A 25,757-nucleotide genomic window follows, 5' to 3' on the forward strand; every position below is an offset into this window, starting at 1 on the left:
CTGTGAAACTAGTAATCGAGGAGGACCAAGAAATGGATCATTTTACCAAAGATTCAAATGGTAAATGAAAGGTGACCACTTTTTGGATTTTGGGAGAATCGCAGGCCAAAATGAAATAGCCTGCTTCAGTTCCAATAGAAGGACTCCAACACAGGCTGAACAGAGCTGGAGGAGATGGGCAAACCTCATGCGCGCTAGCTAGTCGTACACGCGCTGGAAAATCCACTACTCTGGTCACACGTCGACGCAATATGACATCACACAGACTAGGAATCAAGTCAGGATCAAGATCACCTAATATTCGTGAATACTTTCTGTTAGTGAATTTTGCAATTTAATCGTGTATTTGCTTCAGAAAGATTTCCTGCATTTGAGGAACTGAATTTTCATGACAAAAAAAAGAAAAAGAAAAAACATCTGGTGTCTGGGATAATGTTTGAAGTAGAAGGAAAGCTGGTATTACCAGCGGTGCGGTATGTGATGAGAACAGAACTGCCCATTCATTCTCAGAGGATGAATCAGACCACCTTGGGTCAATAGTTCTCTTTTCTCTTTCCTCTCCACCTGCTGAGAGCAGTCAGTAGCTCAGCGTGAGAAGAGGAAACCTTTCTGTGCTTTTTTTTTTTTATAAATTCCTTTTCCCGTTCTGTCAGATCACAGGCAGATCCACCTCAACCCCAAGAGACACAATTACCTGCCTTTCCTGTTTCACCTCACCCCCTGCTCCTCCTCTACCTCCACTTCTTCCCTCCTCTTCACAGGCACGTCAGCTTGCGCCAGCTGTCCTGCTTCATCACATAGAAGCATTAGACTGTACTTTCTAAAGGCAGAGCACTGTACCACTGTAAATACCACCAGCCAAAATTGCCTGAGATTCAACAAAACTGTAGACATGAGATGAAACATGAAAAAAAAATTCCTGCAAAGTGGGCATCTCCTTCGGTGTCAAACCAATATGCAAGAGAACAGGTAATAGATAAATAAACCTTTAGGATAAATTACTACTTCTAAAAAAAAATGCAATTTAAGAGATGAGCAACTTGCGAGAGTAAAGAGGACAAACATACAAGTAGTAGAATATTTTAATGCCATTAAAAATAAAGTGTTTGTAGCTTTTTTCCATCAACCCAAAAACTAAGTTTAAGAAAAGCCGACTGGGAGTTCTGACTCTTCTCAAATGTCCCCTGGGCTCCAGCTCCACTGCTAAAGATGAGGCTCTCAGGGCAGTGACTGAGGCCCTGAGACCTCCCTGAAAGAAGAGCCCAGCTGCTCTGCCACACAGTCTCATCTACCAACAAGAGTCATTATCCACAGCTTTGCTGCAACCACAGATACTGAGCAGAGGACTGGACAAAGGCCATGACAGATGGCTGCTTCTCTGCCTTCTCCTGGCACAAAACTCTTTAATTCTTGGAAGCGTGACACACAGACACAAAAAAGGCAATTTTGAGATTTTAAAATGTTGTGTGAACAGTTTCACTGCTTACATGATGTTTATTTTGCAATTTAAAAAAAAAAAAAAAAAAAAAAAGTCAGTATTTTATCTAGTTCATTAATGTGAAGACAGTTTGCAAGTACTTAAAAAAAAAAAAAAAATTAGGACCAGATGAAATATACATCTATTAATGAAGAGACTGAGGAATGCAGTTGAACAAGAGAGGTGTACTGGAATCTATGGAAGGATTCTGCAGCAGCAAGGATTGCAAAAATCTGGTTGAGGGGACCAGAATTTTAAAACCATGCTTTATTACAAATGCAAAGTCTCTGATTCATAATTGCATGTCTTATGATTTTTCATGTTGGCATTGACTAACCAATGAAAGAAAACAGCACTTGTATATTTTCCTCTAAATGGCTAAACTAATACTTTACCTATATACCCATCCCTGTTCCCAGTACCAATAGTCACCAGCTTCACTCTCTGAATGGTTTGTTTTTATGAACCAAGAGTTCTGACAGATCTTGGGAAAATGGCATTTTCTGAGTATGCACGTCGGACATGGAATACTTTACAGAAAGGCCTAAATTTGAACATGAATGAAGTTATACGGATGCAGGGAAGAAGACTTATGGATGTTTGTTTCATGAAGCCACTTAACGTTTTATGTTATGGATATTATATATAGTGCATTTTGTTACAGATTTTATATTTTGTTTGTTGTATTTGTACCATTTTTGAGATATGTCCGGTTGTATTTCAGCTAACTAGCCCAGATCACACTTTAATTGTGATCTCAACGGGACTTCCTGGTAAACTAACAGTAATAAATCCCTAAATTGGACCAAGGTCAGGAAATTGGCAATTCAACACATGCAGTCTGTTTTTTTTTAGGATAACCATTGAAGTTAGTTAATTTAGATAATGCTTAAAAAAAAAAAAAAAAAAAAAAAAAAAAAAAAAAAAACTGCCCAAACATTTGCCAAGTGGTATTACTGAGATGATTGCCAAGTGAAAGGACTTGTTTCTAGAAAGGTTTTAGATTACACCGTGCCATTTAAAAGAACGTAATTATCAGAGGACAGATAATATAATGGATGTTTAAGGCACTCCAATAGTAATGCCATGGCTGTGATCACAGCCTTTGTTGGCTCTTGTCCAAACCTATCAGAGAAAACACATTCAGATAAGCTCCTTAATATCCCATCTGAGCAAGTGAATGAATGGAAATACTTTACACTACTATAATACTGCCAGCTCAAAGAGCATTTTGTTGATCCTACTGAGCTAAAAGTCGTCATCCCACGGTCCTCGTTTTTTTTTGTTTTAATATGCAAAAGCACAAACTGCTTTCAGTCCTACATCCAATCAAGGTACAGCGACAGAAACCACGTGCACTGATGTGGTATTTTTCCTGTCACACTACATATCATTCCTTTTGCAGAAAACCAAAAGAGGCATTTTTCCAGCAAGTTGTCTACATGAGTGTTTTGGCCCCATGCTACCAGGTGAGCATCATATGAAGGTCTATCACTTTATGACCACAGTGTACCCATGTTAGAATGGCTGCCTCAAGAAGGATACTAGGTCACAAAGCTCAAATAATCTCAAACCAATAGAGCACTAATGGGATGCGATGGAAGATTTGCATCAAGGAATTGCAGCTGACAAATCTTCAGCAACCCAGAAGGAGGATCTGAAAACATTTAGGTAGTTCTGAAAGCAAAATGCGGTAAAATTTCAAACGAGCCATGACTATCATGACTATTTGAATAATCAACAGTCATGACAATTCCAGACTAAATGATAAAATATAGACAAATTGTTGAACAAAACAACTTTCTTACAGCGTTAAATCAAAGATAATATGATTTACTACATCCATTTGCAGGCTTTTATACTAAAATTAAAAGCACCATTATATGGATATCATTTTTCCAGCTACCCCCATCTTCGTGCTGCTTCATGTTTTTTCCTGACGAGTAGCCAGGACAATGTTCAGCCACCCCCCCACGCCTCATCCCCTGGCTTCCACTCTGTAAGCAGAACTCAGTCTCATCGCTTCACGTTGCTGCCGGGTTTGGCTGTGTTCAGCGTGGGAGGCCGGCTGCCACTGAGGGGACAGAGGACAGATGTGGCTTACATAATGATCAGCAAATCAGTTATCTCAGCGCCCCTAATCCTGCAAGCATCCCTCCATACATCTCCCTACGGCTGCTTCGCCAAGCCATGCCAAGCTTACTGTGCTGTGCAGAGCCAGAGAGCCCCAGGCAAGTTGCTCCTTCCCACTACTGGTTAGAAAGAGCCAATCAATGGACTCAGCAGGGAGAGCTTTTACAGCTCCACTGGAAGGCAATTATCAACATTTTTCAGTAAAGGGACAATCAGGCCACCGGATGATAGCTCGAGGTTCAGCAGACAACAGTCCAATATGAGAACATAATGTGAAACAAAGTAGGGAGAGGCAACGCTTTGTGAATATTTAGAAAGACCCTATTCAGTGGCTGGTTCATAATAGAATAACAAGCTGAACATCTACAAATTTGTTTCAGCCTGCTGCACACATCAGGGCTGGGTACCGAGACAAATGACAAGCACCAGTTCCCCTAAGCAATGAAGGGACCCAACAATGGAAGAAGAAATGGGGAAGGAGATATAAGATTCAAATAAAAAAATTCACATGTTTGTACTTTTACACAGTAGTTTCCACTCTACTGGTTTGTGAATACGGGTGTTCAACAATAATAAATTTAAGCTGATTCCTTAATAAGGGATTAACCTCCCTTCAATCATCAGTAGCTTTTCTAAAAACAACATTGAACCAAAAAAAACAAAACAAAACAAAAAAACCCTCAAGATGTTTATTATTCTAGGGTTTGAGTAGAATGGTCATTAATATCTTTTCCCCCTCTTCAAATCAAAGGATTGATCAGTTACAGAAAGTTCGGTGATTCATAGATGCAGCTAGTTACCATTTTTTCTTACAGGACAATTTTAGACTCAAAAAGAAAAATATTGACCCCAGCAGAGACTTCTGGAAAGTCATCCCACTTTATGCTTTAATATTTCGAGCTACACAAATGAAATACCATTTGACAAATAATGCAGGGCAGGACATTTAGCGCACTCAACGATTTAGCCTGTTAGAACCGTGGTTCGCTCTTTGTTCCCCCCAGTTATGCAGAGCAATTAGCATTTTCTAAAGGTTACACAGACTTTGTTGCCATCATTCCTTATCATTTGGTTTGCTCAAGAAGGGCAGTAGAAGGTTTCGCTAAAGAAAAAGTTTGCCTCCTTCTATGAAAGCAGCAATTTTCCTAAATAGCATGGTGTAATCTTAATTAAAATACAAAATAAAAATCATTATTACCTTGAGGGATTAAGATTGCATTTTCATTTCACATCAACAGTATTTTGCTTATTCATTAATGTGCAGAAAGAAAAAAACAAACAAACAAAAAAAACCCTGTAAACATTAAGCAAATACATTAACCACTGAGGCTGAGTGTTGTCCATGTCCAAAAACCACCAGACACACATAAAGAAGAACCCTTCTGAACTCCACTGAAAGGGTAAATCTAACGCCGAGATTATTTATCCGACTTTTATAGAAGCTGAACTGCTGCCAGTAGAATTGGAAACATGCTGACACTAAAGGTGTGTGGGATCTTCTCAGGGGCAGGATGGTAAAATTAAATGACAGCTAAGATGATGAGTTATTTTTCACGCAGCATGACATATTTGTCATGAGCTTAATTCATACGTGCCAGTCAACCGTTCATAGCTGAAAGAAACTCAAATCCCATTTCCACATGCAGCAACACAGGTGATTCACCAATCAGCTCTGTGCTCATCATTTCCGAGAAGGCAGACATCTATGGGGTCAAATTGTGGTCATAAATATTTTGTACTTGTAAATCAGTTTTGTATGTTTAAAAAGAATTTGTGTGTGGACTTAGCCAAAAAATACGGGTGAAACTCTGCAAGTTACAAGTACGAATTTTGACCCTATTTTTCTACCTTTCATCTGATTGGCCAATGTCATGTCAATCACAAATTTAACTATCAAATCAGAGAACAGATGGGTTTGGCTGTCGGAGGGGCGCTTTTTTGAACTGCAGGTCCTTGAAGGGTAATACAGTTTGAAGCTGGATATACAAATATCCGATAGCAGTTAGATCCCCTAACTTTCAGCAGCTGTTGAAAGGATAAAGTTTTAGTATATCAGTGGTTAGAAATACCATTATTACTTTAGGATTAGTTTAACACAAAGTCAGGGCTGACCTGGGACCATGGCCGTTAGTCACAGTGCGCAGCATAAAGGTCCTTTCACATTGGACGCAGGATGTGCTGCTAATGCTAACTGCTAACTAAAAGCCAAGGATCCAGAATTTGTTGCGCTGGCTGCTGAACTCTGTGGGTTTTTGCAGCAGCTCTACCTGTACTAGATGCACCTGCTCCTTGTCATTTCTATCTCGGACTTTGTGTCCTCTACAAGAGTTTGTGTTTTTTTTGCTAGTTCTTCAAATGTTCAATAAAAACATGTATGCTAATTCATAACGAAGAAAGCTTTGTAACTATCCCCACTAGTGAAGACTGTCATGCTGGTTCAGCTTGGCAAACCTGAGGAGAGAGAGGAAAGAAAACGTTGTGCCAACTAGCAACAGCAACTCGTGCTGATCTTCTTGACCTTCCAGTTACTGAGTGGCTCACTGGTTTATTTAGTGATCTGCATTCATGGTTTCTTGTTCTAGTATACGTGTTAACAAATGTTAAATTATGTCCATAATACCACAAATCATACAAGTAACGGGTATCTGGAGCAATTTTGCAGAAAGAAAACGGCAAAAAGTTGCTCAATGCAAAGCAGCTGATAGGCGACAGGGTGCTGACATTAAACTGGACTTGTTGTACATTGCATCAGCTACCATATTTCCTCAGCTTAGAAATAAATCTTAACATTTATTGCTTATTTTATCTTTTCCTCACCCACACAGCTTGCATAACTAATCAATTTATTCACTTTACCTAGACAAGGAAAATAGGACATGTTCTCCATACTATAATTCAAGCCCAGTAGGCTGCTGCTGTTGGTGGTGGAGTTTCTTTTTTTATATATATTTATACATACAATTCAAATCTCATGAATTCTGGCAGTGACATCATCTGCTGTTTCGGTGAGTGGCTCAGTAAGAAAGGCCATGGTCTAGCAGAGCAAAAAATGCAGCAATTTCTTCCAGAGACAGCATGTCAATCTTCAAACAGCTGTTCAGAAGTGCTGGTGTGGTGGCAGCCTTTTTTGCAGTTTGGGAAAAAAAAAAAAAAAAGCACTTTAAGACTAGGAAACGAGGCCGACTACCTCAGTTCAAACCAGCCCTCTGAAGCCGTCTGAACTACAGGAAACATCTATTGCACCACAGTCTGTCAGAAATGAAATGAAGGCATCACACTTCACAGGGAACCGGGATGGCAATAGCCTAATGGTGAGAGAAGAAAGGTTTCATTCTGGAAACTTGATGGCATGAATCACGACTGTGGGAATGCGAGCGAGGCAAGCTCGACAAAGCTATGCAAGAAGCAGCTGCTGATGTGCCACCGAGGAGAGAGCCGAAGCCTTCGTTGCTATGTTTACATTCATTCATACATGGATTATTCTGGATAATCAGGCTATGCAGGAACGCTGGAAGCTTTTACAACACAACACCTGCTCCCACCGGGCTCTATATGCGAGCAGGTTTTTCAGATTTTTTTTTTTTTCTTTCCTTGAATTTAATCAGGTGTTACTGAAAGCAGAGGGATGGAGAAATGTATGCTTTTAATACTGCTGTGTTAATAGTTTCATTGCGACAACTCTAGTGCTGAAAAATGATCCTTTAATAAATCCAGTATGCTGATAATGACAAGCATTAAGCGAAGAGTCTTGCGAATGAAAAAGTGAGTCAATGGTTTTAATAATTAAATAAATAAAATTGAATTAAAAAAACAAAAACATCCTTATCTCACTAATATGGACTCCAAATTTAGGTTGGGCAGTTATGGCATTATAGTAATGAACATAGGCAAGGGGCGTTGGCGCCATTTACATTTGTAGTCCCTGTTCTATTGTCTCATTGGCGAGCTGAGGGGGGAATGCTACACTTTTTTGGATGATTGCCGGTTACCCCCAGAAGCTAAGCAGGCTAACCAGTGGCCAGACTGTCCATGCAGAATTTGACTACAAAGTCTAGAGGATTTGCCACAAGCAGCTGACCTGAATAATGATCAGTGACCACTCACATTTCAATGAATAAGCAGGTTTTGTTTTTTTTTGTTTGGGGGGGGGATGCTCATATGCTCAAATGCAAGTGGTCATTCTTCCAGGAAGTGAACTAAAGCAGGAGCACTAGAAGCAGTGCACTGCCAGCCAAGGAGACATGCTGAAGAGGAATAGGGTGTCATAATTGAAATCAGGTAAGGTCTTGGTTTTTTTAATATTGTGCCCCCCTCGTTTATGGGTCAGAATATTAGACTGTTCAATATAATGCAGTATCAACCATTATCACTTCAACACTAGACATGAGTTTTGTGTTTTAAGTATTCAGAAGTGTTGAAAAACAAACCCCTACATTTCTGGTTCTATCACTGAACAATCTGGGGAAACACTTATTCAATTATGAGCACCATTATATAACCAGCTGTCTTTCACTACAGTCTTAGTTGTGCCATGGTTCAGCTATGCTCCTGCCGAGGCAGTGCTTTCGCTCTGCAAAAACTTTTTTTATGTAAATTTTGTGAGAAAAAATAAATATTGGAGGACCTGAATAAATTCAGTCAGGAAGTCTTTATAAGCCGTGTAATGTGTTTCTCTCACAGAAATCCACATTTATTTCACTGACTTATTCTTAATCCTTGAACCTGGAAAAGGAAGCCGGATTTCCCACTGGCATTTCTGATTCACATTCCTCCCCAGAGAGGAGAATAACCACAATACTGAAAGGCATGTGAACACACCGCAGTGCTCTGAGGTTCTGCTCAGTTGTTAATGGACACAGTTGAATGAGAAAAACATACCATAGCAGCAACCTGCCTCGAATGAAGTGGATCACGTGCTAAGGACGCCGACGCCTGCCCTCCTCCTCCATGATGCTTGGCTGACTTAACTGCCATGCCTGCAGTTTGCCTTATCAACTTATCTTTACTGCTGTGCAGCCAGGCAGGTGATGTAGAAAAGATCTTGCTTTGTCTTTTGTGCTTGTGCGCACACACACAGAGCTTTTTATCTCATATGCACAAAGCCCACAGCGGAGTACCTTTAAAAGGCACAGACTCAGAACAAGCTGCAGAAAGGCGCACACACACTTCACACTTTAAAGCTCAACACTGGAAGAACACAAGCAAAAACAAAAATAATCTCTCTAGAAAAACTACAATGGTGCATTTTCCCTTGAGAAAGATAAACTCATCACAAGTCAGGCATTGTGGTCAAGTGCACACTGAGTTTTTGCAGCAAAGAAAAAGGAAACCGAGTCTCTGCTCTGTGAGCAAATAACACCGACAACCTGGTCTGAAGAAGAGCTCAGGCAACAGTTAACATATTCTCAGTGCTACGAGTTAATCAGGAACGTTTTACAGTTCAGGAATTCAGCTGATGAGTAACACTAATGGCTAGTGCAGTTAGCAGTAGGTGACCTTTAATTCCTACTTCATCACAATTACAAGCAGCTGATAATGAGGAGTACAAGGGGCAGAGCCGGTGTTCACATGGTTAATGTAACAAACACAGATAATCTACAATGTAGGCAGCGTTTGGAGCGGGACAGATAACCTGCAACAATAGCTCGCTGGCAGTCTGAAAATATTTCCCCATCGCCCACCGGCACAGACACATCGGTAATGGTTTGGACAGGAAGCTTTGCGATTTCCATTCGCTGAAAACATTTCATCCATTCTCATGGTACGGTAATCCAGATGGCAACAGCAACCTGTTTGGTTAGTGTAGATTAGGGTTGGGTCATATTTTAAAATCACCCAGAAACCTGATACATTACCAAACGGTGGGTGGATGCATGTGTGCATGTTCAGCCCACCCGCTGACACCTCCAGAAGCAAAACTGAAGCAGAAGAGAAAACAAACAAAACCACAACAACATTCTGCATCATTATTACTGTTTTTAAACGGGAAAAAAAGGTTCTCTACACTTTGAGTACCAATTTTAGGAGCCGGATTATGATTGTGTTCTCTTCTTCTTTGTGGCAGTCAAACACTTTCAGTACAAAATATAAATATAATGTGAGTAACCAGAATGTTGCTTTATTCTAGCATCCGTCAGCCTGTGTTCATTTCTGTTTTTTTTAAACCATCAGCAGATTGTACATTTTTTATTTTTTATTTGTCAGTGTTAGGAGGTTTTAGTCTATATTATGGCCGGAAGAAGACAGCAGAAATTGCTGAGAAATGCTCCTCTTGTCTTATTGTCAGATCTGCTATATCATAGCACAGCATGAAATCTTTCCTTATTGGGTTTGCAGAACTATAATACATTACCAAGGCCTGCCACTGGCCTGCAGCTGCACTTTTACAAACCTGGCTCCAAAAAGAAAACAGGTGGGTGTAACATACGCTATTAAACGATGGTGTCTGCAGCAAATATAGCAACATGACACTCACTCAAGAATAACCTAGAACATAGGAATGGAGACTTCCACACTGGTGCTTTGTCCTACAGTATTTTACACTTTACCTCTTAAAACCCTACTAGGAGAAACACGTCACATTCCAAGTCTGCTAATAGCATCAGAACTAGTGACAGTATCTGCCTCTACAGCTACCCTTGGAAAAAATTCAGAGTCTATTCTAATGGCCATTAAGCCATAACTTTATTAATATATTTAAGGTGCCAAAGCTCCTCATTAAGGGTACAGGAAGGTCATCAAAGGTCGTCTTCATGAGGGAACAAGCCAACACCCATTACACAAATGCCTTCAGTCCAGGGTTTCCCCACTGGCTGCTACTCATTGTCTGTATTCAAGCTCAACACAAAAGATAGGAGGGCGGTCCCAACCTGTGACACAATTCCAACTATTTATCCATTGAGTGCAATTCTTAAGGTGGTCTGACACCAAATTAGTACCACACAAACAGTATCCAATCAAACAACACTCAGCGATAACCTAATAGGAACTAATTCAATATAATCATCAATTTCTGTGCTGAGATTTTTTAAAGTTCCAGAGTTTATAGCGCAGGTTTTCTGCTTGTGTTTAAAACTAACAGAAAAACTATTGCATCAGTGATTAAATTATTCAGGCCACCGTTTCTATGTGAAATAAAAACACCTGACCAGTGGTTAGTGTGACTTTATGTAGATTTAAAGACAAATTTATGTTAGAAATAGGCCACTCTAATTATATAAATAAATACATATTATACAGTCCACATAAAACAGTGCACCTTCTTCTGTGTGAGGCTCAGCACAGCGAAGTACAGTGCAGGCCTTAAATTAGCATCCAGGGATTAGCTTAATCATCTGAACATAAAAAAGCGGCTTCATAACCCACGTGGCTGTAATTAAAAGCCTGACTCCCTGCTCTGTATCCACAGGCTTTCAGCTGCACCTGTCCCTCTTTTGGCTCCTTGTGCTGATCTGGGGCAGCAGATCCCTGCCAGGCATACAGAGCAGCCTCTGCACGCGCTCAGTCTGTGCCGCAGCCAGCAGCGATTCAACGTCTGCCTTGTGTGAGGAACCTGGGGAGGAAACGCTCTCCAACAAAGTCAGACTGTGAACAAACACCTCTTTTACCCGTGTGCTCTGCCTTTTTCTCCTGAGGTGTTTCCTCCCCTCCCTTCCTCCCTCCTTTCTCTCTCCGCTCAGAGTGATAAAGTACAACAACTTGAGACTGCAGCGAGTAACTCCACTTGTCTTTGCAAATGACTTTCACCCCTCAGTCTCCCTCATTTCCAGAGGCTTAACACATTAAAGATAAAATCTCATTTCCCAGTCTAGCAGCACAGCTAGCCCACAGCTCAGTGAGACTGCATCAGGTACTGATGTTAAGAGCTTTTCTCCTGATCGCAAAATCCTGCAGCCGGGTGATTCGCTCTAATCTCACTACGACCACATCTCATGTTACAATTCGCTGCTTCTATTACATATTTTGCATTTCATTGAAAATTTCAGCTTTTGCAAAGCAGGGGGGGAAAAGCCCTCTGTGGAACTGTATGAAAACAGCACCATCGCATTAGAGTGTTTGCTGAAACAAGCACTCGATGGATCGTGCAACTAATTAATTTCCAGCAGAACAAGCAGAAAACATTCTCAGTTCCCATCTTCTCAAAAAACAGAATATGCTGCTCATCGTTACCATACGAAACAGTAAACTGTCCAATTTTCATACGTTCAGTCCAGAAAAAGAAGTCACAGCTTCCCACCGAAGATTCAGATAAGATGCAAGTGGCATATTCTCACTGCTGGTTCGTATTTCTAATCAAGAAATCATACATGCATGCTGCTAACACAACGTCATCTCTGTTACCTACCTCGCCTCGATCATTCATGGCTGTGAGATGATCAGTAGTCTTCACTGTCATTTCAACATATTTTGAGTTTCTGTACCCTCATCCTGTTTGACATCTGTGGGGTTTCTGCTTTGTATTTTTAGCACCCTCTAGGGGTTACACAGCATGGCAAAGGTGTTTGCCTGCAGTTTAACGCATTGTATGTTTTTATATGTAAATATGAAAAGAATGCCCCCTGACATTTTCACATTAGAGATTGACCAGAGCTGGATGATTTTTAGCGTTCTCAGCTCAGACTGGTGATCGCAAGTCTGTTTATATGCTGGGCGCTTTCATGCTTTACACACAGCCAGCGTCACAAGCAAATAGTCACACCTAACAGGTCGGCAGCTGCTAGTGAAGCAAACCGTGGAGTTGTAACAGCTCAACATGGACATTTTAAAAGCAGCTAACAAGGGAAAAAGTGGTTAAAGCTAAAGCTTCCCAGAGCTCAGAGCCAGCCGCAAGCCAGGAGCTTCATTATGAACAGTCACAGGATCAAAGCAGAAACAAGGAAAACTATGGAGCCGAATGACAAACAGAAGGAGTTGACATCACGTTACGTTGTGAAGTTAGAAACACCAGAAAATAGAGTTACTGGCTTTTTGTTATACAAACCTGTTGCACCTACTTTTGCTTAGTAAAGTAAAATACGTCAGGCAAAAGTGAGAACACACAACATTTTCCCTTGTTAATTATCTGTACTTCTTTCCTGTAGAAGAGAGTGCTTTATTTCCTGTTGTTGTGAGGAAGTGAGAGAAGATCGTGCAATTTACTAATGTTTAAAAACACCAGAATGACCAAGAAAACTGCAATCAGTGCATTTTTTACTACATACGGCCCGCGCGCTATTCTCCATAAATCAGCCGATATATAGGAATTTACAGTCATCGGTGGGTGACTGTTTTTGTGCTGGTGATAGCATGATTAAGAGGTGAAAGATCACTCAGCAGGTAAATGACATAATAACAGTTGTTTCACTGGAATACAAACATTAAACAAAAGCAGAATAAATATTGGCATTGGTTATGCGCCAATTTTGCGTGTTGAATCAGCAGCAGAGTGTTGCATTCAGTGCATCAGCTAAAAATGAAAAGTTAAAGAATGAAATATGTGACTAAATGCAGCACATCCGTGTTTAAGCTCTAGCTAAAGTAAAGGACCATGCTAGTTAGCAACAACAAAGAAGTGCTCGTATCTTTGAACTTGGCAGCATTTTATTTAAATGCACAGCCCAACACGGCAAATCACGTAAGGAGTTAATTTTCATATAATCTAAGTATTTTAATGTAAAACTAAGCAATACATGCACACAAAAATCCTAATTTTAAAAAAAGTCCAACAAGTTCTTCATCTTTCTTTTTTGTTTTTTTTTTAAAATCCACATTCACGATCTCAGCAATTACCTCAGCGAGTGCAAAATAAATCCAGTGCGGAGCTCTTATTTTCACCAAATCCTAATGTACAGCTGTGTGCAGTGTAATGAACTCGCACAGCGGTTATCATAAACCATGTTAAATTGTCTTAATCCTGCACTCACAGCCCCTCTAATTGCTCTTAACCCCACAGGATTCGGAGCGTTGATGTGATTTCCTTAATTGCAGAGAGCTTGCATTTCCTACACTTGCTGTCAAATAAAGAAATTCAGTGCAGCCTAAAATTACTCCCAATTCCAGAAACGTGCCTGGAAGGCCAGACCTGTGTGCGTGTATTTTTGGTGCAAGAACATGTTTTGCGAGGGCAGCCTAAATCCATTCAATTTCAATTTTGTTTCTGCACACTTTGGATTCAGATTTCCTGTAGGCGCAGCCTCGAGGTTCCCGAGCACTCTGAAATCGCTGCTTGCTATTGGCATGAAACATCATTCCCTCTCTCCCACATAACGTCGATAGAGCAGAAAAGAGATTTTTTTCACAGGACCAAAGGCTAAACTCTTATTCAACTTTAATGTTTATCAGAATAGCAACAGTGGAAACAGACACATAGCTCCAGGTCAAACAGTTTGAGGAAAAGCAGGGACCAGGCCCTGAAGACGATTGTTCCGGGGCATCGGAATCTGGGGCATTTAGATGACTTTGTGTCTAGCTGGCCCAGTTCCTAGAATTTCGTTTTGTAGATGAGAAAAATGTCAAGTCTTACTTCTACACGTCTCCCTATAGAAGTTTTGGCTGCCAAAGGAGATATCATTTATTTAACGTGTTATGTTTGTCAAGGGGCTTCATAAGTAACACCCACATTATGCTAATATGTACAGAGAGTCTCTGCGTACAATACACTGCCATTAAAGTATTTGCTCGTCTATAACAATGTAGGTTAAAAATGCAGTTTCCCAATTAAAATCCTTTCATTGGGTCCAATCATACGTCTGTGAAGCCGCAGCTACATAACAGCCCGTAAATGGTTCTTTGGAATTAATAAAAAGTAAATAAACCATCAAAGGTTTGTTTATTTCCCCCAAAAGTACAAATGTCAGACTTTCAATGTTTTTCGAGGCCCGTGGGAAGCCTGGAGGACAGAAGGGTCAAACAAATATCTGATTTGCATTGTGACTGTGGGGTAGGAATACATCACAAGCAGACAGCCAGGGAATTCAAAATCAGACTGAAGCACCGGGGGTATTTATACAGAAACTAGTGCGCGCTCGAGTAATTTGTCCAGTAAGCTGTGGTTCAACAAACTGCAGTTTAAAAAAAAAAAAAAAAAAATTAAACAAGATGTTCTTGCAATATTCTTCCCCTGTTAGGATTCCCCTTTTCCTGAGGCACTCTACATAAATGTCCTTGTTTACTATGAGCTCTGCTCATTAATAAGACCAGGCTGTCATTGAGTGACCTTCTGCTGACTGTAAAAGCAGTATATGCAAGTGCGTGTGAGTCAAAGAGTGTACCGCACTGCACATGTGTCAGAGGCGAAATGCACAAGGTCCTGCAGTGATGAATGAACAGTAACCCACCCTATAGTGTGTGGCTCATAAATGTAGCCTCCAGTGTACAGAAGCCTGTATGATTCTCATTTCGCTGTGACAGGGTTGTGAATCTTGGCCAACTTTCTTTCCAAGTGCACACTATATCTTCTGGACTTATCAGAACTGATCACATCCAGTTAGCAGGAGCCAGTATAAATGGAACCTGACCTAGGACGACTAACAAGTATATGGAGTCCAATCTAGTTTTAGGCTCAGCTGGGCTTGAGTTTCCTCCAGGTCAGTATTTGTCCTAATGATCGTTGAAAATTTAAAATAACTGCATAATCAGTGGCTCCATAGTTGTTTACACACTCGCCTAACAAGTGAAAGCTCAAAGGAAGGAGAAACAAATCCCTTTGCAGTTTACATCAGGAAGGGCATCCAGGCTAAAAAGTCCAACATGTGGAGCTACTTGCTGTGGTGAGTACTTATTGCTGCATATTCAACCTTAATGTTATATCTCTGTTTACAGTCAGGAGGCACAAAGAAACTGCCATCAGCGGTTTTGGAATGCAATAGAAAAATCACATGAAATTTCACAAACATCACATCAGTGCCTAAAACAAAACAATAAGTATCTGCAATGGTGAAAATTCAAGTTTTAACCACTTCAGAGCCATAAAATCAGAGCTGTGTGTAGAGCAGAGCTACCTAAAAATCACTGCCGCTATGACATGTTTTTCCATCAACACTTTAACACATAAAAAGAAAAAAAAGACCCAGCCTGTTTTCATATCACTACATTTACATGTAGTATGCGTGTAATGAAAGTGTCACTCCTATAACTTCCACAGTACACCGAGAAATATTATAAATCAGGTTTCCCAATGCAAAACAGTCAAAAAGAGGTTAAAGTAAAAAGATGTTACCAGAAATGCGAATCAGCCAAAATCAGCAAACGCGCACACATACCTCAAAGACTTTCTTAAAAAAATAAAAATAAATAAATAAATCGACAACCAAAACTGTAAGACAAAAAACAAGTACTGGTAATTTTAGCAGCACTGCGATGGTGATGTTGACGTAGCCTGCAGCACAAAGGTGTAACACATCTCCAGTGATATTAAAACACAACCGATATACTGTATCAATGACACTCCCCTGGCCTGAGTAATAGTACATTTATCACTGGCAGTAAATATTGACAGACTGCAACACTATTTGTGAACATCTCTTCTTGCTAACCAGCTGTTTCCAGGCGTTGGACAAACTAAGTAAACACAGCATGAGTCTCTCCATCATCACCTCTATAAACAGATAGTGGCAGCGAGGAATCTGCAGCCAAGGGATGACACTTTGTGCCAAAGCTTTCCGGTTTCTGCTTTTAGTCATTTGTAGTCCCGGCATGATTGACCAATGATATTCGAGCAGGCCTTCGATGTTCGCTAGCTTTAATTACCTGCGTTCATCCTTAGATTCTATCAGCGAAAGGTGCAATGAATGGAAAGTCTTGGCCCAAACATAGTTATCTGTTACATAACAGCTGGGCACATCTGGTAGCAGCAGCCCCAGTCATAAAATGATCATCAGCGGTTTTCTGAAAAATTGTGGGCGGCACGTTGGTGCAGTGAATAGGAGCGTTGCCTCACAGCAGAGTCTGAACCTGTCATAAAGCTGACGGCTTCCTGTGTGTGCTCCCTGTGCCCGAGTGGGTTCTCTCTGTCCCACAATCCACAGAGATACATGTTAAGTGGGTGTGAATTGGTCTCCGTCTCTCTCTTTTAACCCTGTGATAGACTTGTGATAGGCTGTAAGACCTGCCTTACACTTGCACATCGCCCCAACTCACGTTTACCAATAAAGGCTAGATGCTGTACAGCTGTCCCCTGTGTTTGGTTTTTGCTCAAACTATAAGCGGAGACATTTGGAGATTGTTCATTTAAAATGACCTTTTATTCAGATTCATAAATCACGCTGGCCGCAGCCAAAAGCTCAGGATTCAGACTGCTCTAAATGCATCACTTTACACATTTTTTCCTAATCTCAGCTCAGCATGATGACAATAACGTTGGCCATCTCAGGCACTCAACTCTGGCTGCAAGCACAGAGCTAGCAGAAGCCAATCAGAAGAAAGCCGAGCTAAAGGAAAACTAGCCTTAGAAGGAGAGCAGAACTTACAGACAGAGGGTGACCTGAAGGCCTACACCAAGCCTGAGTATAAAGATTATTTTGTCCACACAATGATGTGAAGCTATTTCAGTAAAGCTACTGTAAAGATAAAAATAGTGGCTACCCCTTAGCCTCCAAGTTGATGCATCTATGATAATCAATTTCTAAATCCTAAGTTGCATCGTTTGAGTAATCATGTTCATGAGATCTTCATAAAACTTGACCTTACAGTCAAAATCACCGAGATTTGATCTCATCCAACATTTCAAGTTGATACACCTATGGTATCAATTTCAAAATCCTAGGTCACTTCCTTCTTTGGTTATGGCAAGACTCTCAGAAAACCTGACCTCAAGGTCACTCATGTTCAAACTCATCTGAGATTTTTAGTGGATAAATCTATGGTGTCAATTTGAATATTCCTACGTGGCTCCATTCGAGTTATAGTATTCACAAACTTGGATGCCCACAGTGCTGCCTGCCAAAGGGGGATAAAAGTATGTTCTGAAAATGAGCATTAAAGGCCCCCCTTTACAAATGAGATTAATGTTAAAAAAAAAAAAAAAAAAAATCAGGCAACTTGATTTGAATAGCTTTAAAAATATTCAAGACCATTAAGAATAGTATTTAAGTTCGAAAGGTCAATGATGTCACTCCTGATGAGGAAGTTAAGACCTGACCAAAACTCTGCTTATGAAGAAACATTTTTAGCAAAATACCAAAACACTGTAAGCACAATTAAAAGCTTTAGCAAGTTAGCATAAATGCTTTTATCAGCCAGTCCACTCATGCAATCAGTTAGCTGCTCAGCACAACCGGCAGCAGGTCAGACCACACAGCCTCTTTTTTTTTTTAATTCCACCCTCTCTTCTCATCTTCTCTAACCTCCACTTAACCTGAACTGCTGGAGCAGGCAGGAGGAAGCTGAGCCACCTCTGCTTCAACACGAGTCCTTAATATGAGCCGGGAAATGTGCAAATTACCTTTCTGTCACTGTCACGGTGGGGAAGAGCTAAGCCAGCTTGTGTTTTCTCGAGCAGTGTGGACTACTCATTCAGAGACCATATGCACGGGCACATGATTACAGCTTACACTACGTGCACCTGATGCAGACAGATTTATATTAGCAGAGTGCAGAGTGCCATGGATGAACATGTCCATCTACACTGAAGGTGCCACATCGAAAAAGTTGAGTTGGCGTCTTTGTTAAAGACGGAACTTGTTAAATGACTTGCAGCATTCTCGTGCCATTAAATGCTCTTCTATTAATGGTATAAGTTGGCTTCATTCTTCAGATCAGGCCGTCTACTCCCTTATCAAACCGCTGTGGCGGCTGACAGCTGTTATCACACAGCTTGCTAATATGTAACAGGCTTTCCCTGCCTTGCGGATGTCCTTTAATCCCCATTCAAAACATTTCTTTGTCATTTAAGATATCAAATACAAACTTGAGCGGGGGAAAGTAATCCGTAGAGATCTGTGCAGAATAGGCTGGCTTTATCATTCCCACAATGCAATGTTATTCACAGATAACAACAAGACACAGAAGACACCACTGTGGACTTCTGAGGGGGCATTTATTAACATCTGCGGGCTAAATAGCAAAGTGGTTTGATTAATTCAGAGATATGAAAGAAGTTCTTCTAACTGATGCACTAAAGCTGCCTTTTCTCTGTCCTCTCCACTCCAGCCAAGTTTGCTAGACTGGGCAACTGGCAATCGGCAACCACCACAAAGTTCACACTAACACACATGCAAGCCCGTACATCCATGAAAGCCTCTATTCAGCAGATTTTGCCTCATTTGAATTAGAGAAGCTGCCATTGTCTACCAAATGTGGTCTGATTTGTTGGGCCCTTTCATTTTCTTGGGGAAAAAAAAAGGAAAGTGGACCAACATAACTTACCCAGCATCAGCTTGGGCCTCTCACTTATTCATTCCTTTTTAACTTATGTCAGCCCATGCTAACTGAATCTGATGACATTATTTCCAAAAGCTTTTTACTCTTCTACCCTACTGCAGAAACATTCTGTTGGCTGTTGAGACAAATTCAATGTCATGTTATCCCCATTTACAGGCTGAAAGTGGAGGCATCTGTCAACAGATTTTTATTTTGGCTTCTACAGGTTGCCAGTTTAGTGCACTTTTCAAACCAAGTACATCATAATATATCATTAGTCATTGTTAGCTGCTGAACCTTCAGGGTGTGGTTACAAATTTACAACATTACCCATACAACATTAGGATACAAATGCACAATGTAAGAGAAAATCTCAAATATCATGTAACACTAGTTTGGTGTTCCATACAAGCCAAATAATTACTTTCAGAAATCTATATGCAAGTTATTGAGCATGAGCTCCACTAGGAATATTCTGGCAGTCTTTCATTTGTTGTCTTTCTGGGCAGCCAGAGTACCCAGCAACGTCTCCACACACGCTGGATCAGTGATGTTCAAGAAGCACCCCACACAGCTGTGCATTGATAGTCTGTAGGTGCCAATTAGCATGTGACCAATGCTTAGCATCCAGAGCATCCCCCCTGAGCTGTGCGTCTTGTCTTTTACGACTGCATGCCTGCACAACCAATGTGTTGGTTTAATTCTCATAGTCTCTTGGAGCAAAGGAATCAAGGATACTGTTACAACACAGCTTAACGTTGCAACATAAAGTGGAAACTGACAGAGTTTGATGAAATATTGGCTTTTATTTTAAATTAAGTAATAACCTAAGCTTTTAAAAAAAAAAAAAAAAAAAAAAAAAGCACGGTGATTAGAAGTAGTGCCAACTCCTCCACGCTAACCTCAGACACGCCTTTGTGTCAGCTGACGAGGTGTGGATAAAGACCTGCCTGAGGTTAGCTTTTCCAGCTAGACAATCAGCAATTAGACCCAGACAACACCTAAAGTCTCTGGCAGTGCAGCCGCAGAGGGGCATAACAAGCTACTATATGGCACTCAAGCAGTGCTATATGCGTGTGTGTGCCATCACACAACATTTATGTAGGCTACTGCAAAGACACAGGAAGCACCTACAATTTTGTTGTACATGTACAATGACAATTAAAAGCCATTGTCCTATTCTATTCTAAATGTGACCCATCAGGTTCAGTCAGTTTCATGTAACAGAAATTACTCACTGCACAAAAAAAGGGTTGTGTCAGCAAATACAATGCTGCGATATAACAACGCAAAGTTCTTTTTACACACATGCAGGCGTCTAACATTCCTACTCATACTTTAGCTGATGCTAACCATAGCAGCTACTGCTAAATATCTCAGTCCAGCTTTATCAGCTGCTTCAACATCACCTTAAGATGAAGGCCCAATGAGAACCTACGCACTGAACACATACTAATGTGAAAGCATTGAGGGAAAACTGTGTTTAGGCAAAATGTGAAGTTTCACAGAGCTAGAAAGTTGTCTACTACTTTCTGACCGGAGAGCCTGTAAGGATGTTCATTTATTTCTCATGAGTGGCTGCCCATGAAAATCTTGTCAAACAAGAACTTGCAGAAGCTCTGCAATGAGTAACATTTTGCAAATTGTGGCACAATTTCTCTACAGAGCGCTCAAAAATGGATTCACAACACCACCACCACGTATCTGCTTCCCAGTATGACAAGCCCGGGAGTGTTTCACGGTTTATGTCACTCTGATTTGAACATCTTTGGTTGTCATTCGCTTACTTGGGCAGTACACGCAGTTTGAAGCTGATACCTTGAGCTGTGGGGGGGGAAAGAGGTTGGGCGTCTGTGTTGAAACTAGCCAGCAGACTGTAGAGCCTCGTTTTGCTACATGCGTTTATGTAGGCCTACACATAGGTGATTATTTTCCTATTCTTTAAATAAAGCGATACATTGTAGGTGATAAAGAACAGCGTCTGGATACAAAGGAACGATCACGTGAAAGTAACCCTTCCCTGCACTTTTTAACCGCGATCTGACGTCTGTCACCCTCTGAACGCAGCACGGCGAGCTTCACATTTTTTGACAACTTCCTGAAGTCTGTGTTATTGTAAGTTTACTGCCACGCTCAGGTCGGGGTTAGCTACGTGGCTTCCCGTTCATCCTAGTCGCTCTAACCGCTGTCTTCCCACTGCTAAGACAGCGCTAAAACACAGTCCATCTTGGCAAGTCATGTTACACACACACACACGCACAGCATGGGAATGCAGCTAAAAGCTTGATATATCGGGGTTAAACCTTCCGAAGCGAGAACAGGGGCACTGTGGAGTGTGTACTCCGCGGAATCTGCGCCTCCTCAGTGCGAACAAACTCCCATTTGAAGTGTTTCTCGCGGACACCTCCACCGCGGTCACACGGCGACAGAAGCCGCTACGGCCGAGCCTCCCTTACCTGTATCTGGGGGATGCCGCCCGGACCGTCCACTGAGTCGGGCGAGTTGTCGAAGACTCTGTCCTTGTACAAAGACCACAACCCGACATTTGGGAGAAAAAGAAGAGCCGCTATGAGCAGCCCGGCGAACTGCAGCAGCCTCTTCTCTTTCCGCCTCATCTCTCCGGGAGTAAGCGCGTGAAGCTACGGCGGTGCGAACTGGCGAGTCCCGAACCCCCGCTTTTCCGAGCGGAGACAACTTTCACTCCGACTGTGGGGACCGACACCGGCACTGTGACGCTCTTCGGCTGGGAGCTCCGCCGCTAGGGGGAGTGAGGAGTTAAACCAGAGCGGGGGGAGGAGGGAGGCTGGAGGTTCAACCTCAACAGATGACTTTTTTTCCCCCTTTCTTTTTTTCCGAAGAGAAACTAAGACTACTCTTCATACTACAAGTCTCTGTTGTGTACTTATAGCCAACAGAGTGACGCTACAGCACCATCATCCCGTCTATGAGCCCGGAAAGTTCTCTAAACAGCCAACGGCCTGTGCTGCCTTTAAATACGCCTCGTAAATATGCCAAACTTTAAGAGCGTTCGCTGCCTTCTCCTTATCAGTCCAGTTTTATTTTTGCAACTTTGCTTGAAAGTGTCGGCACACATGTGAAACCCGCCATATTCGAGTTGCTTCTGCATGTGAAACTGGGAGATTATAAAGTCGTGAACTTTGACCCTGAAGCACCTGATTGTGCGTACGACTGCTAGAGTTGCTTTGATATTGAATTCGTTGACCGATTTGTGTGTATGAGCTGAAAGCTAAATAATCAGAAAGGCAAGTTTTCAAAAAATTATCCTGAACTTGGGAATCCAGCATTGCTTGAGACATAATTACTTGTCTACCACAGAGAGAAGGGGGGAAGTCGTTTAATGATTTAGTATGAATTTAAATAAATCATATGAGTCACATGGTGCGACCTTCTGAATCACCAGATCTCATCTCAGCTGATGCCCCCTGGTAATTTATGAAGCAGCATTAATTTGGGTAATATTTCATTTAATCTTATTTGTGGCATTGTACTGAAATTGTTTGTAGGTTACCTAGAAGATCGTCTTAAATGAATAGAAGTGAATGCAGCTGTCTAAAATTATTTCATGCTTCTGAAGAAAAAAAATTCTATGTTTTATGTCACAACTGAAATTAAACAACATTTAGGTTTAATTTTATTAGGAAGTCAAGACTGGATATACTCCCTTTGATGGCTAAATAAGAAGTCGCTTGTTATGGTGGCTGATTCCTGCTATTGGGTGGCTGCTTCTAGAAATTCTATACAGCAAGTCGTTTGATGTGTAAAGTCCACAGCGCATTTCCACAGGTGTAGTGGAAGTGGACTGGTATTTGTACAGTGCTTTCTAGTCTTACTGACCACTCAAAGCAGTTTAGACTACAAGCCATTTAACCATGCGTAGACCGCTTGATTTAAGGCAATTAACTGCCTCACATCCATGAAAAATATAAAATCACCACTTTGTCTGACTGGGAGAAGCTGGAGAAGCTGGAGATTACTCATCTATGCAAAAGGAGAATACGCAAACTCCACACCAAAAGGCCCCAGCCAGGATTTGAACCAGGAACTCTGATGAAGTTAGGTGATAATGTGCACCACCATTTCCACCATTATATGAAGAAGGTTCCATGTCTGAGCCACGATCCTAACCTAACCTTGTTAAGGTAACTGGTTCTAAATTGGCTGTAGGTGTGGATGTGAGAGCATGTGGTTGTCTCTCTCTACGTGCTAGCCCTGTGATGAACTGTTAACCTGTTCGGGGTGTACCCCACCTCTTGTGCACTGTCAGTTGGGATACCCTCCTGTGACTCTGAATTGGATAAGTGGTTAAGAGAATGGATGGATGGATATTTGTGCAGTCGATTTCACAGGCAGGACTTTCCAATTTTAGTAGTGTTTGCGAATGCCCAGCACGAGACGCTGGTTATTTTGTCTTTGCCACTCAGGAGGGAATTACCTCTGTGCTTTCAGGGTTGATCTGATATCCTCGTGTTGGTGTTGTTCCCAGATCATCATACTAAATGTTGTTCCAGGATCAACATTTCAAGTGACCAATCAGAATGTTGTGACGTCATACTTTTGCGACTTCGGGAAAAACCGGCGTAAAACAAAAAACTGTACTAAAGCTGCGTGAAAACCGCCTCTGTCCGCGAGACAACGGACCCTGACCCTAACCCTAACCGTAACCCTTTATAAACAGTAAGCAGAATTGATATTGTCCTTGCAACATTGGAATTTCATAAATGCACGAATGGCTTGGCGCGCAAAAGAATAACGTCACAACAATGTGATTGGTCACTTGCAATGTTGAACCTGGAACAACATTTTCATGATGGTCTGGGAACAACACCAACACGAGGATATCAGATCATCCGTGCTTTCAGTGATGTCACAGTAAAGAAATACACCCCAAACAGCTATACTGCAAACATATCTACTAAACTGAGCAATGCCACAGATGCAGAGTTGGTATCTTCACTACATCTCGGTTATGTGTGAAACACGTAGTATGTACTATACAAAAACAAACAAACAAAAAATACAGTTTACAAAACTTCTTTTAACAAATTACGAATGTTACAGTTAGAAAAGAAAACCCTTAGCCTTCTGCATGTAGTAACTGACTTATGTGCTCTATTTTATGCATGCACAACTTCATCATATCATTGCAGATCACTAATAAAATACTGTCAGTGGTGTTTTTTTAAATTAAAATCTCAGTGTAACGATTGTATTGGAAGATGTATTGGGAGTAGTTTTCAAAGAAAGCTATTGCACATCGCAGTAAAAAAAAAAAGAGAGAGAGAGAAGGTATTTACTAGGGCTGGGTATCGTCACTGATTTCTAGAATCGATTCGATTCCGATTCACAAGGTCCTGAATCGATTTGATCCAAAGCGTGGACCCGCCGAAACATCAGAATCAGCAAGCTGTCGGCTTTCAGCCCCGACCGTGTCCGTGCCGTGAGGTGAGAAAGGTGACATCTCGCTGATTCTGATCCGCGGGTCCGCGCTTTGTGTTTACGTCTTTGTGCAGAAGCCGTGTACCTGCTCTCATTTACTGTTTTAAATGTTTGGTGGTTGTTGAAATTTTGTGACGTTTCACCTGAGATTCTGGAATTTTGGGCAAAATACATTTATATAAAAAAAATCGATTCAGGATTTTAATGAATCGATATCACGTTATCCAAGCCAGAATCGATTTTAATCGATGAATCGATTATTAAAACCCACCCCTAGTATTTACTGATCCAGCATGGTCCAAATCAACCTTTAGCCCCTTTAATACAGCTGAGGTAGAGCCAGTGGTGGAAGAAATTAAGCAACCGTGCCTGTAATGGAGACAGAAGCAGCCAGCACACTTATTTTTTAAGCACTAGTTTTGTATTGTAGTCTGCTGTGGGCATGTGTGAGTGTAGTTTTGAAATAATTGTTGTTAGTAGAGAAGAGACTGTCACATGAGTTTTCATAGTGCGAGCTTCTAAAGGCAAAGCCATATGCACAGAATATCATTAATTATAAGAGTGTATTAATGAGCTGTCCAAGGTGAAATGAATCAGCTATACTGCCATTGATTTTACCAGCCATAAATGACGACTAAGTCAGCTGCAGCTAATTAACATCAATTCTGTATGAGTTGGCCTAGTTGGATGTTTGGGCATGAAATAAACACAGTATAATAATTATCTTCTCCCCTGTGGACATGTACCTACAACAAGTAATGAATGAACTTCCTGACCCACCAGTATATCACATATTTTGTCAGTCTTGTGGCAAATTGACAAACAGAAAGAAAAAAATCAACAACTTTCCCACCTCATCTGCATTAAAACAGCTTCTGACTAACTCCTTGTCTCCAGTCATCTGGAAAGCCATAATGCCCTGCAAAGCAACTTGCTGCGAGAAAATTGATTTGTGGCCTGTAGCTTTTATTCTGGGTACACTGGGCTTGGTTAGGGCTGATGCAAAAGTTCAAGCTGCAAGCTGGAATTACTTGAGGAATGTCTGGGAGCTGTTCACGTCCCACCATTCAGTACCTTTTCAGTCGTTATTTATGTGTGAACAAACAGGAAACAAGGATTTTCTTTTGGGTTTGAGCGTTCATCCTCTTGTCCTATATCTCTGTTGCTGCCTTTAGCTTGAGACTTGTGGCATCAGGACTAGTTTGCAAAGCCTCTTTCAACAGTTTTTCCCACCATCCTCTTAGTCTTATGAAACCAGGCGTCCCAAGAACATGTTGAATTTGACTGTGAGTCATTCTTCAAACTGCCGTGTTAAAATGCTCATCTTTACAGCAAAAATAAGCTAATTTACAGC

The 25,757-nt window shown here is 41.2% G+C and overlaps 1 protein-coding gene across 1 annotated transcript in view; it reads right to left on the bottom strand.

Annotated features, from left to right (window-relative positions):
• The window catches only part of LOC120733999 (polypeptide N-acetylgalactosaminyltransferase 10-like), a 113,043-nt gene extending 90,795 nt beyond the window's left edge, over nt 1–22,248 (bottom strand). The window contains exon 1 of the mRNA XM_040032539.1: nt 21,403–22,248. Coding sequence (XP_039888473.1) covers nt 21,403–21,561 — 159 coding nt within the window. The 5' untranslated portion in view covers nt 21,562–22,248. The remainder of the gene's footprint in view (nt 1–21,402) is intronic.
• Nucleotides 22,249–25,757: the final 3,509 nt, after the last annotated feature.

Source organism: Simochromis diagramma, unplaced genomic scaffold, assembly GCF_900408965.1.
Source record: "Simochromis diagramma unplaced genomic scaffold, fSimDia1.1 OVJJ01000216.1, whole genome shotgun sequence".
Classification (NCBI taxonomy): domain Eukaryota; kingdom Metazoa; phylum Chordata; class Actinopteri; order Cichliformes; family Cichlidae; genus Simochromis; species Simochromis diagramma.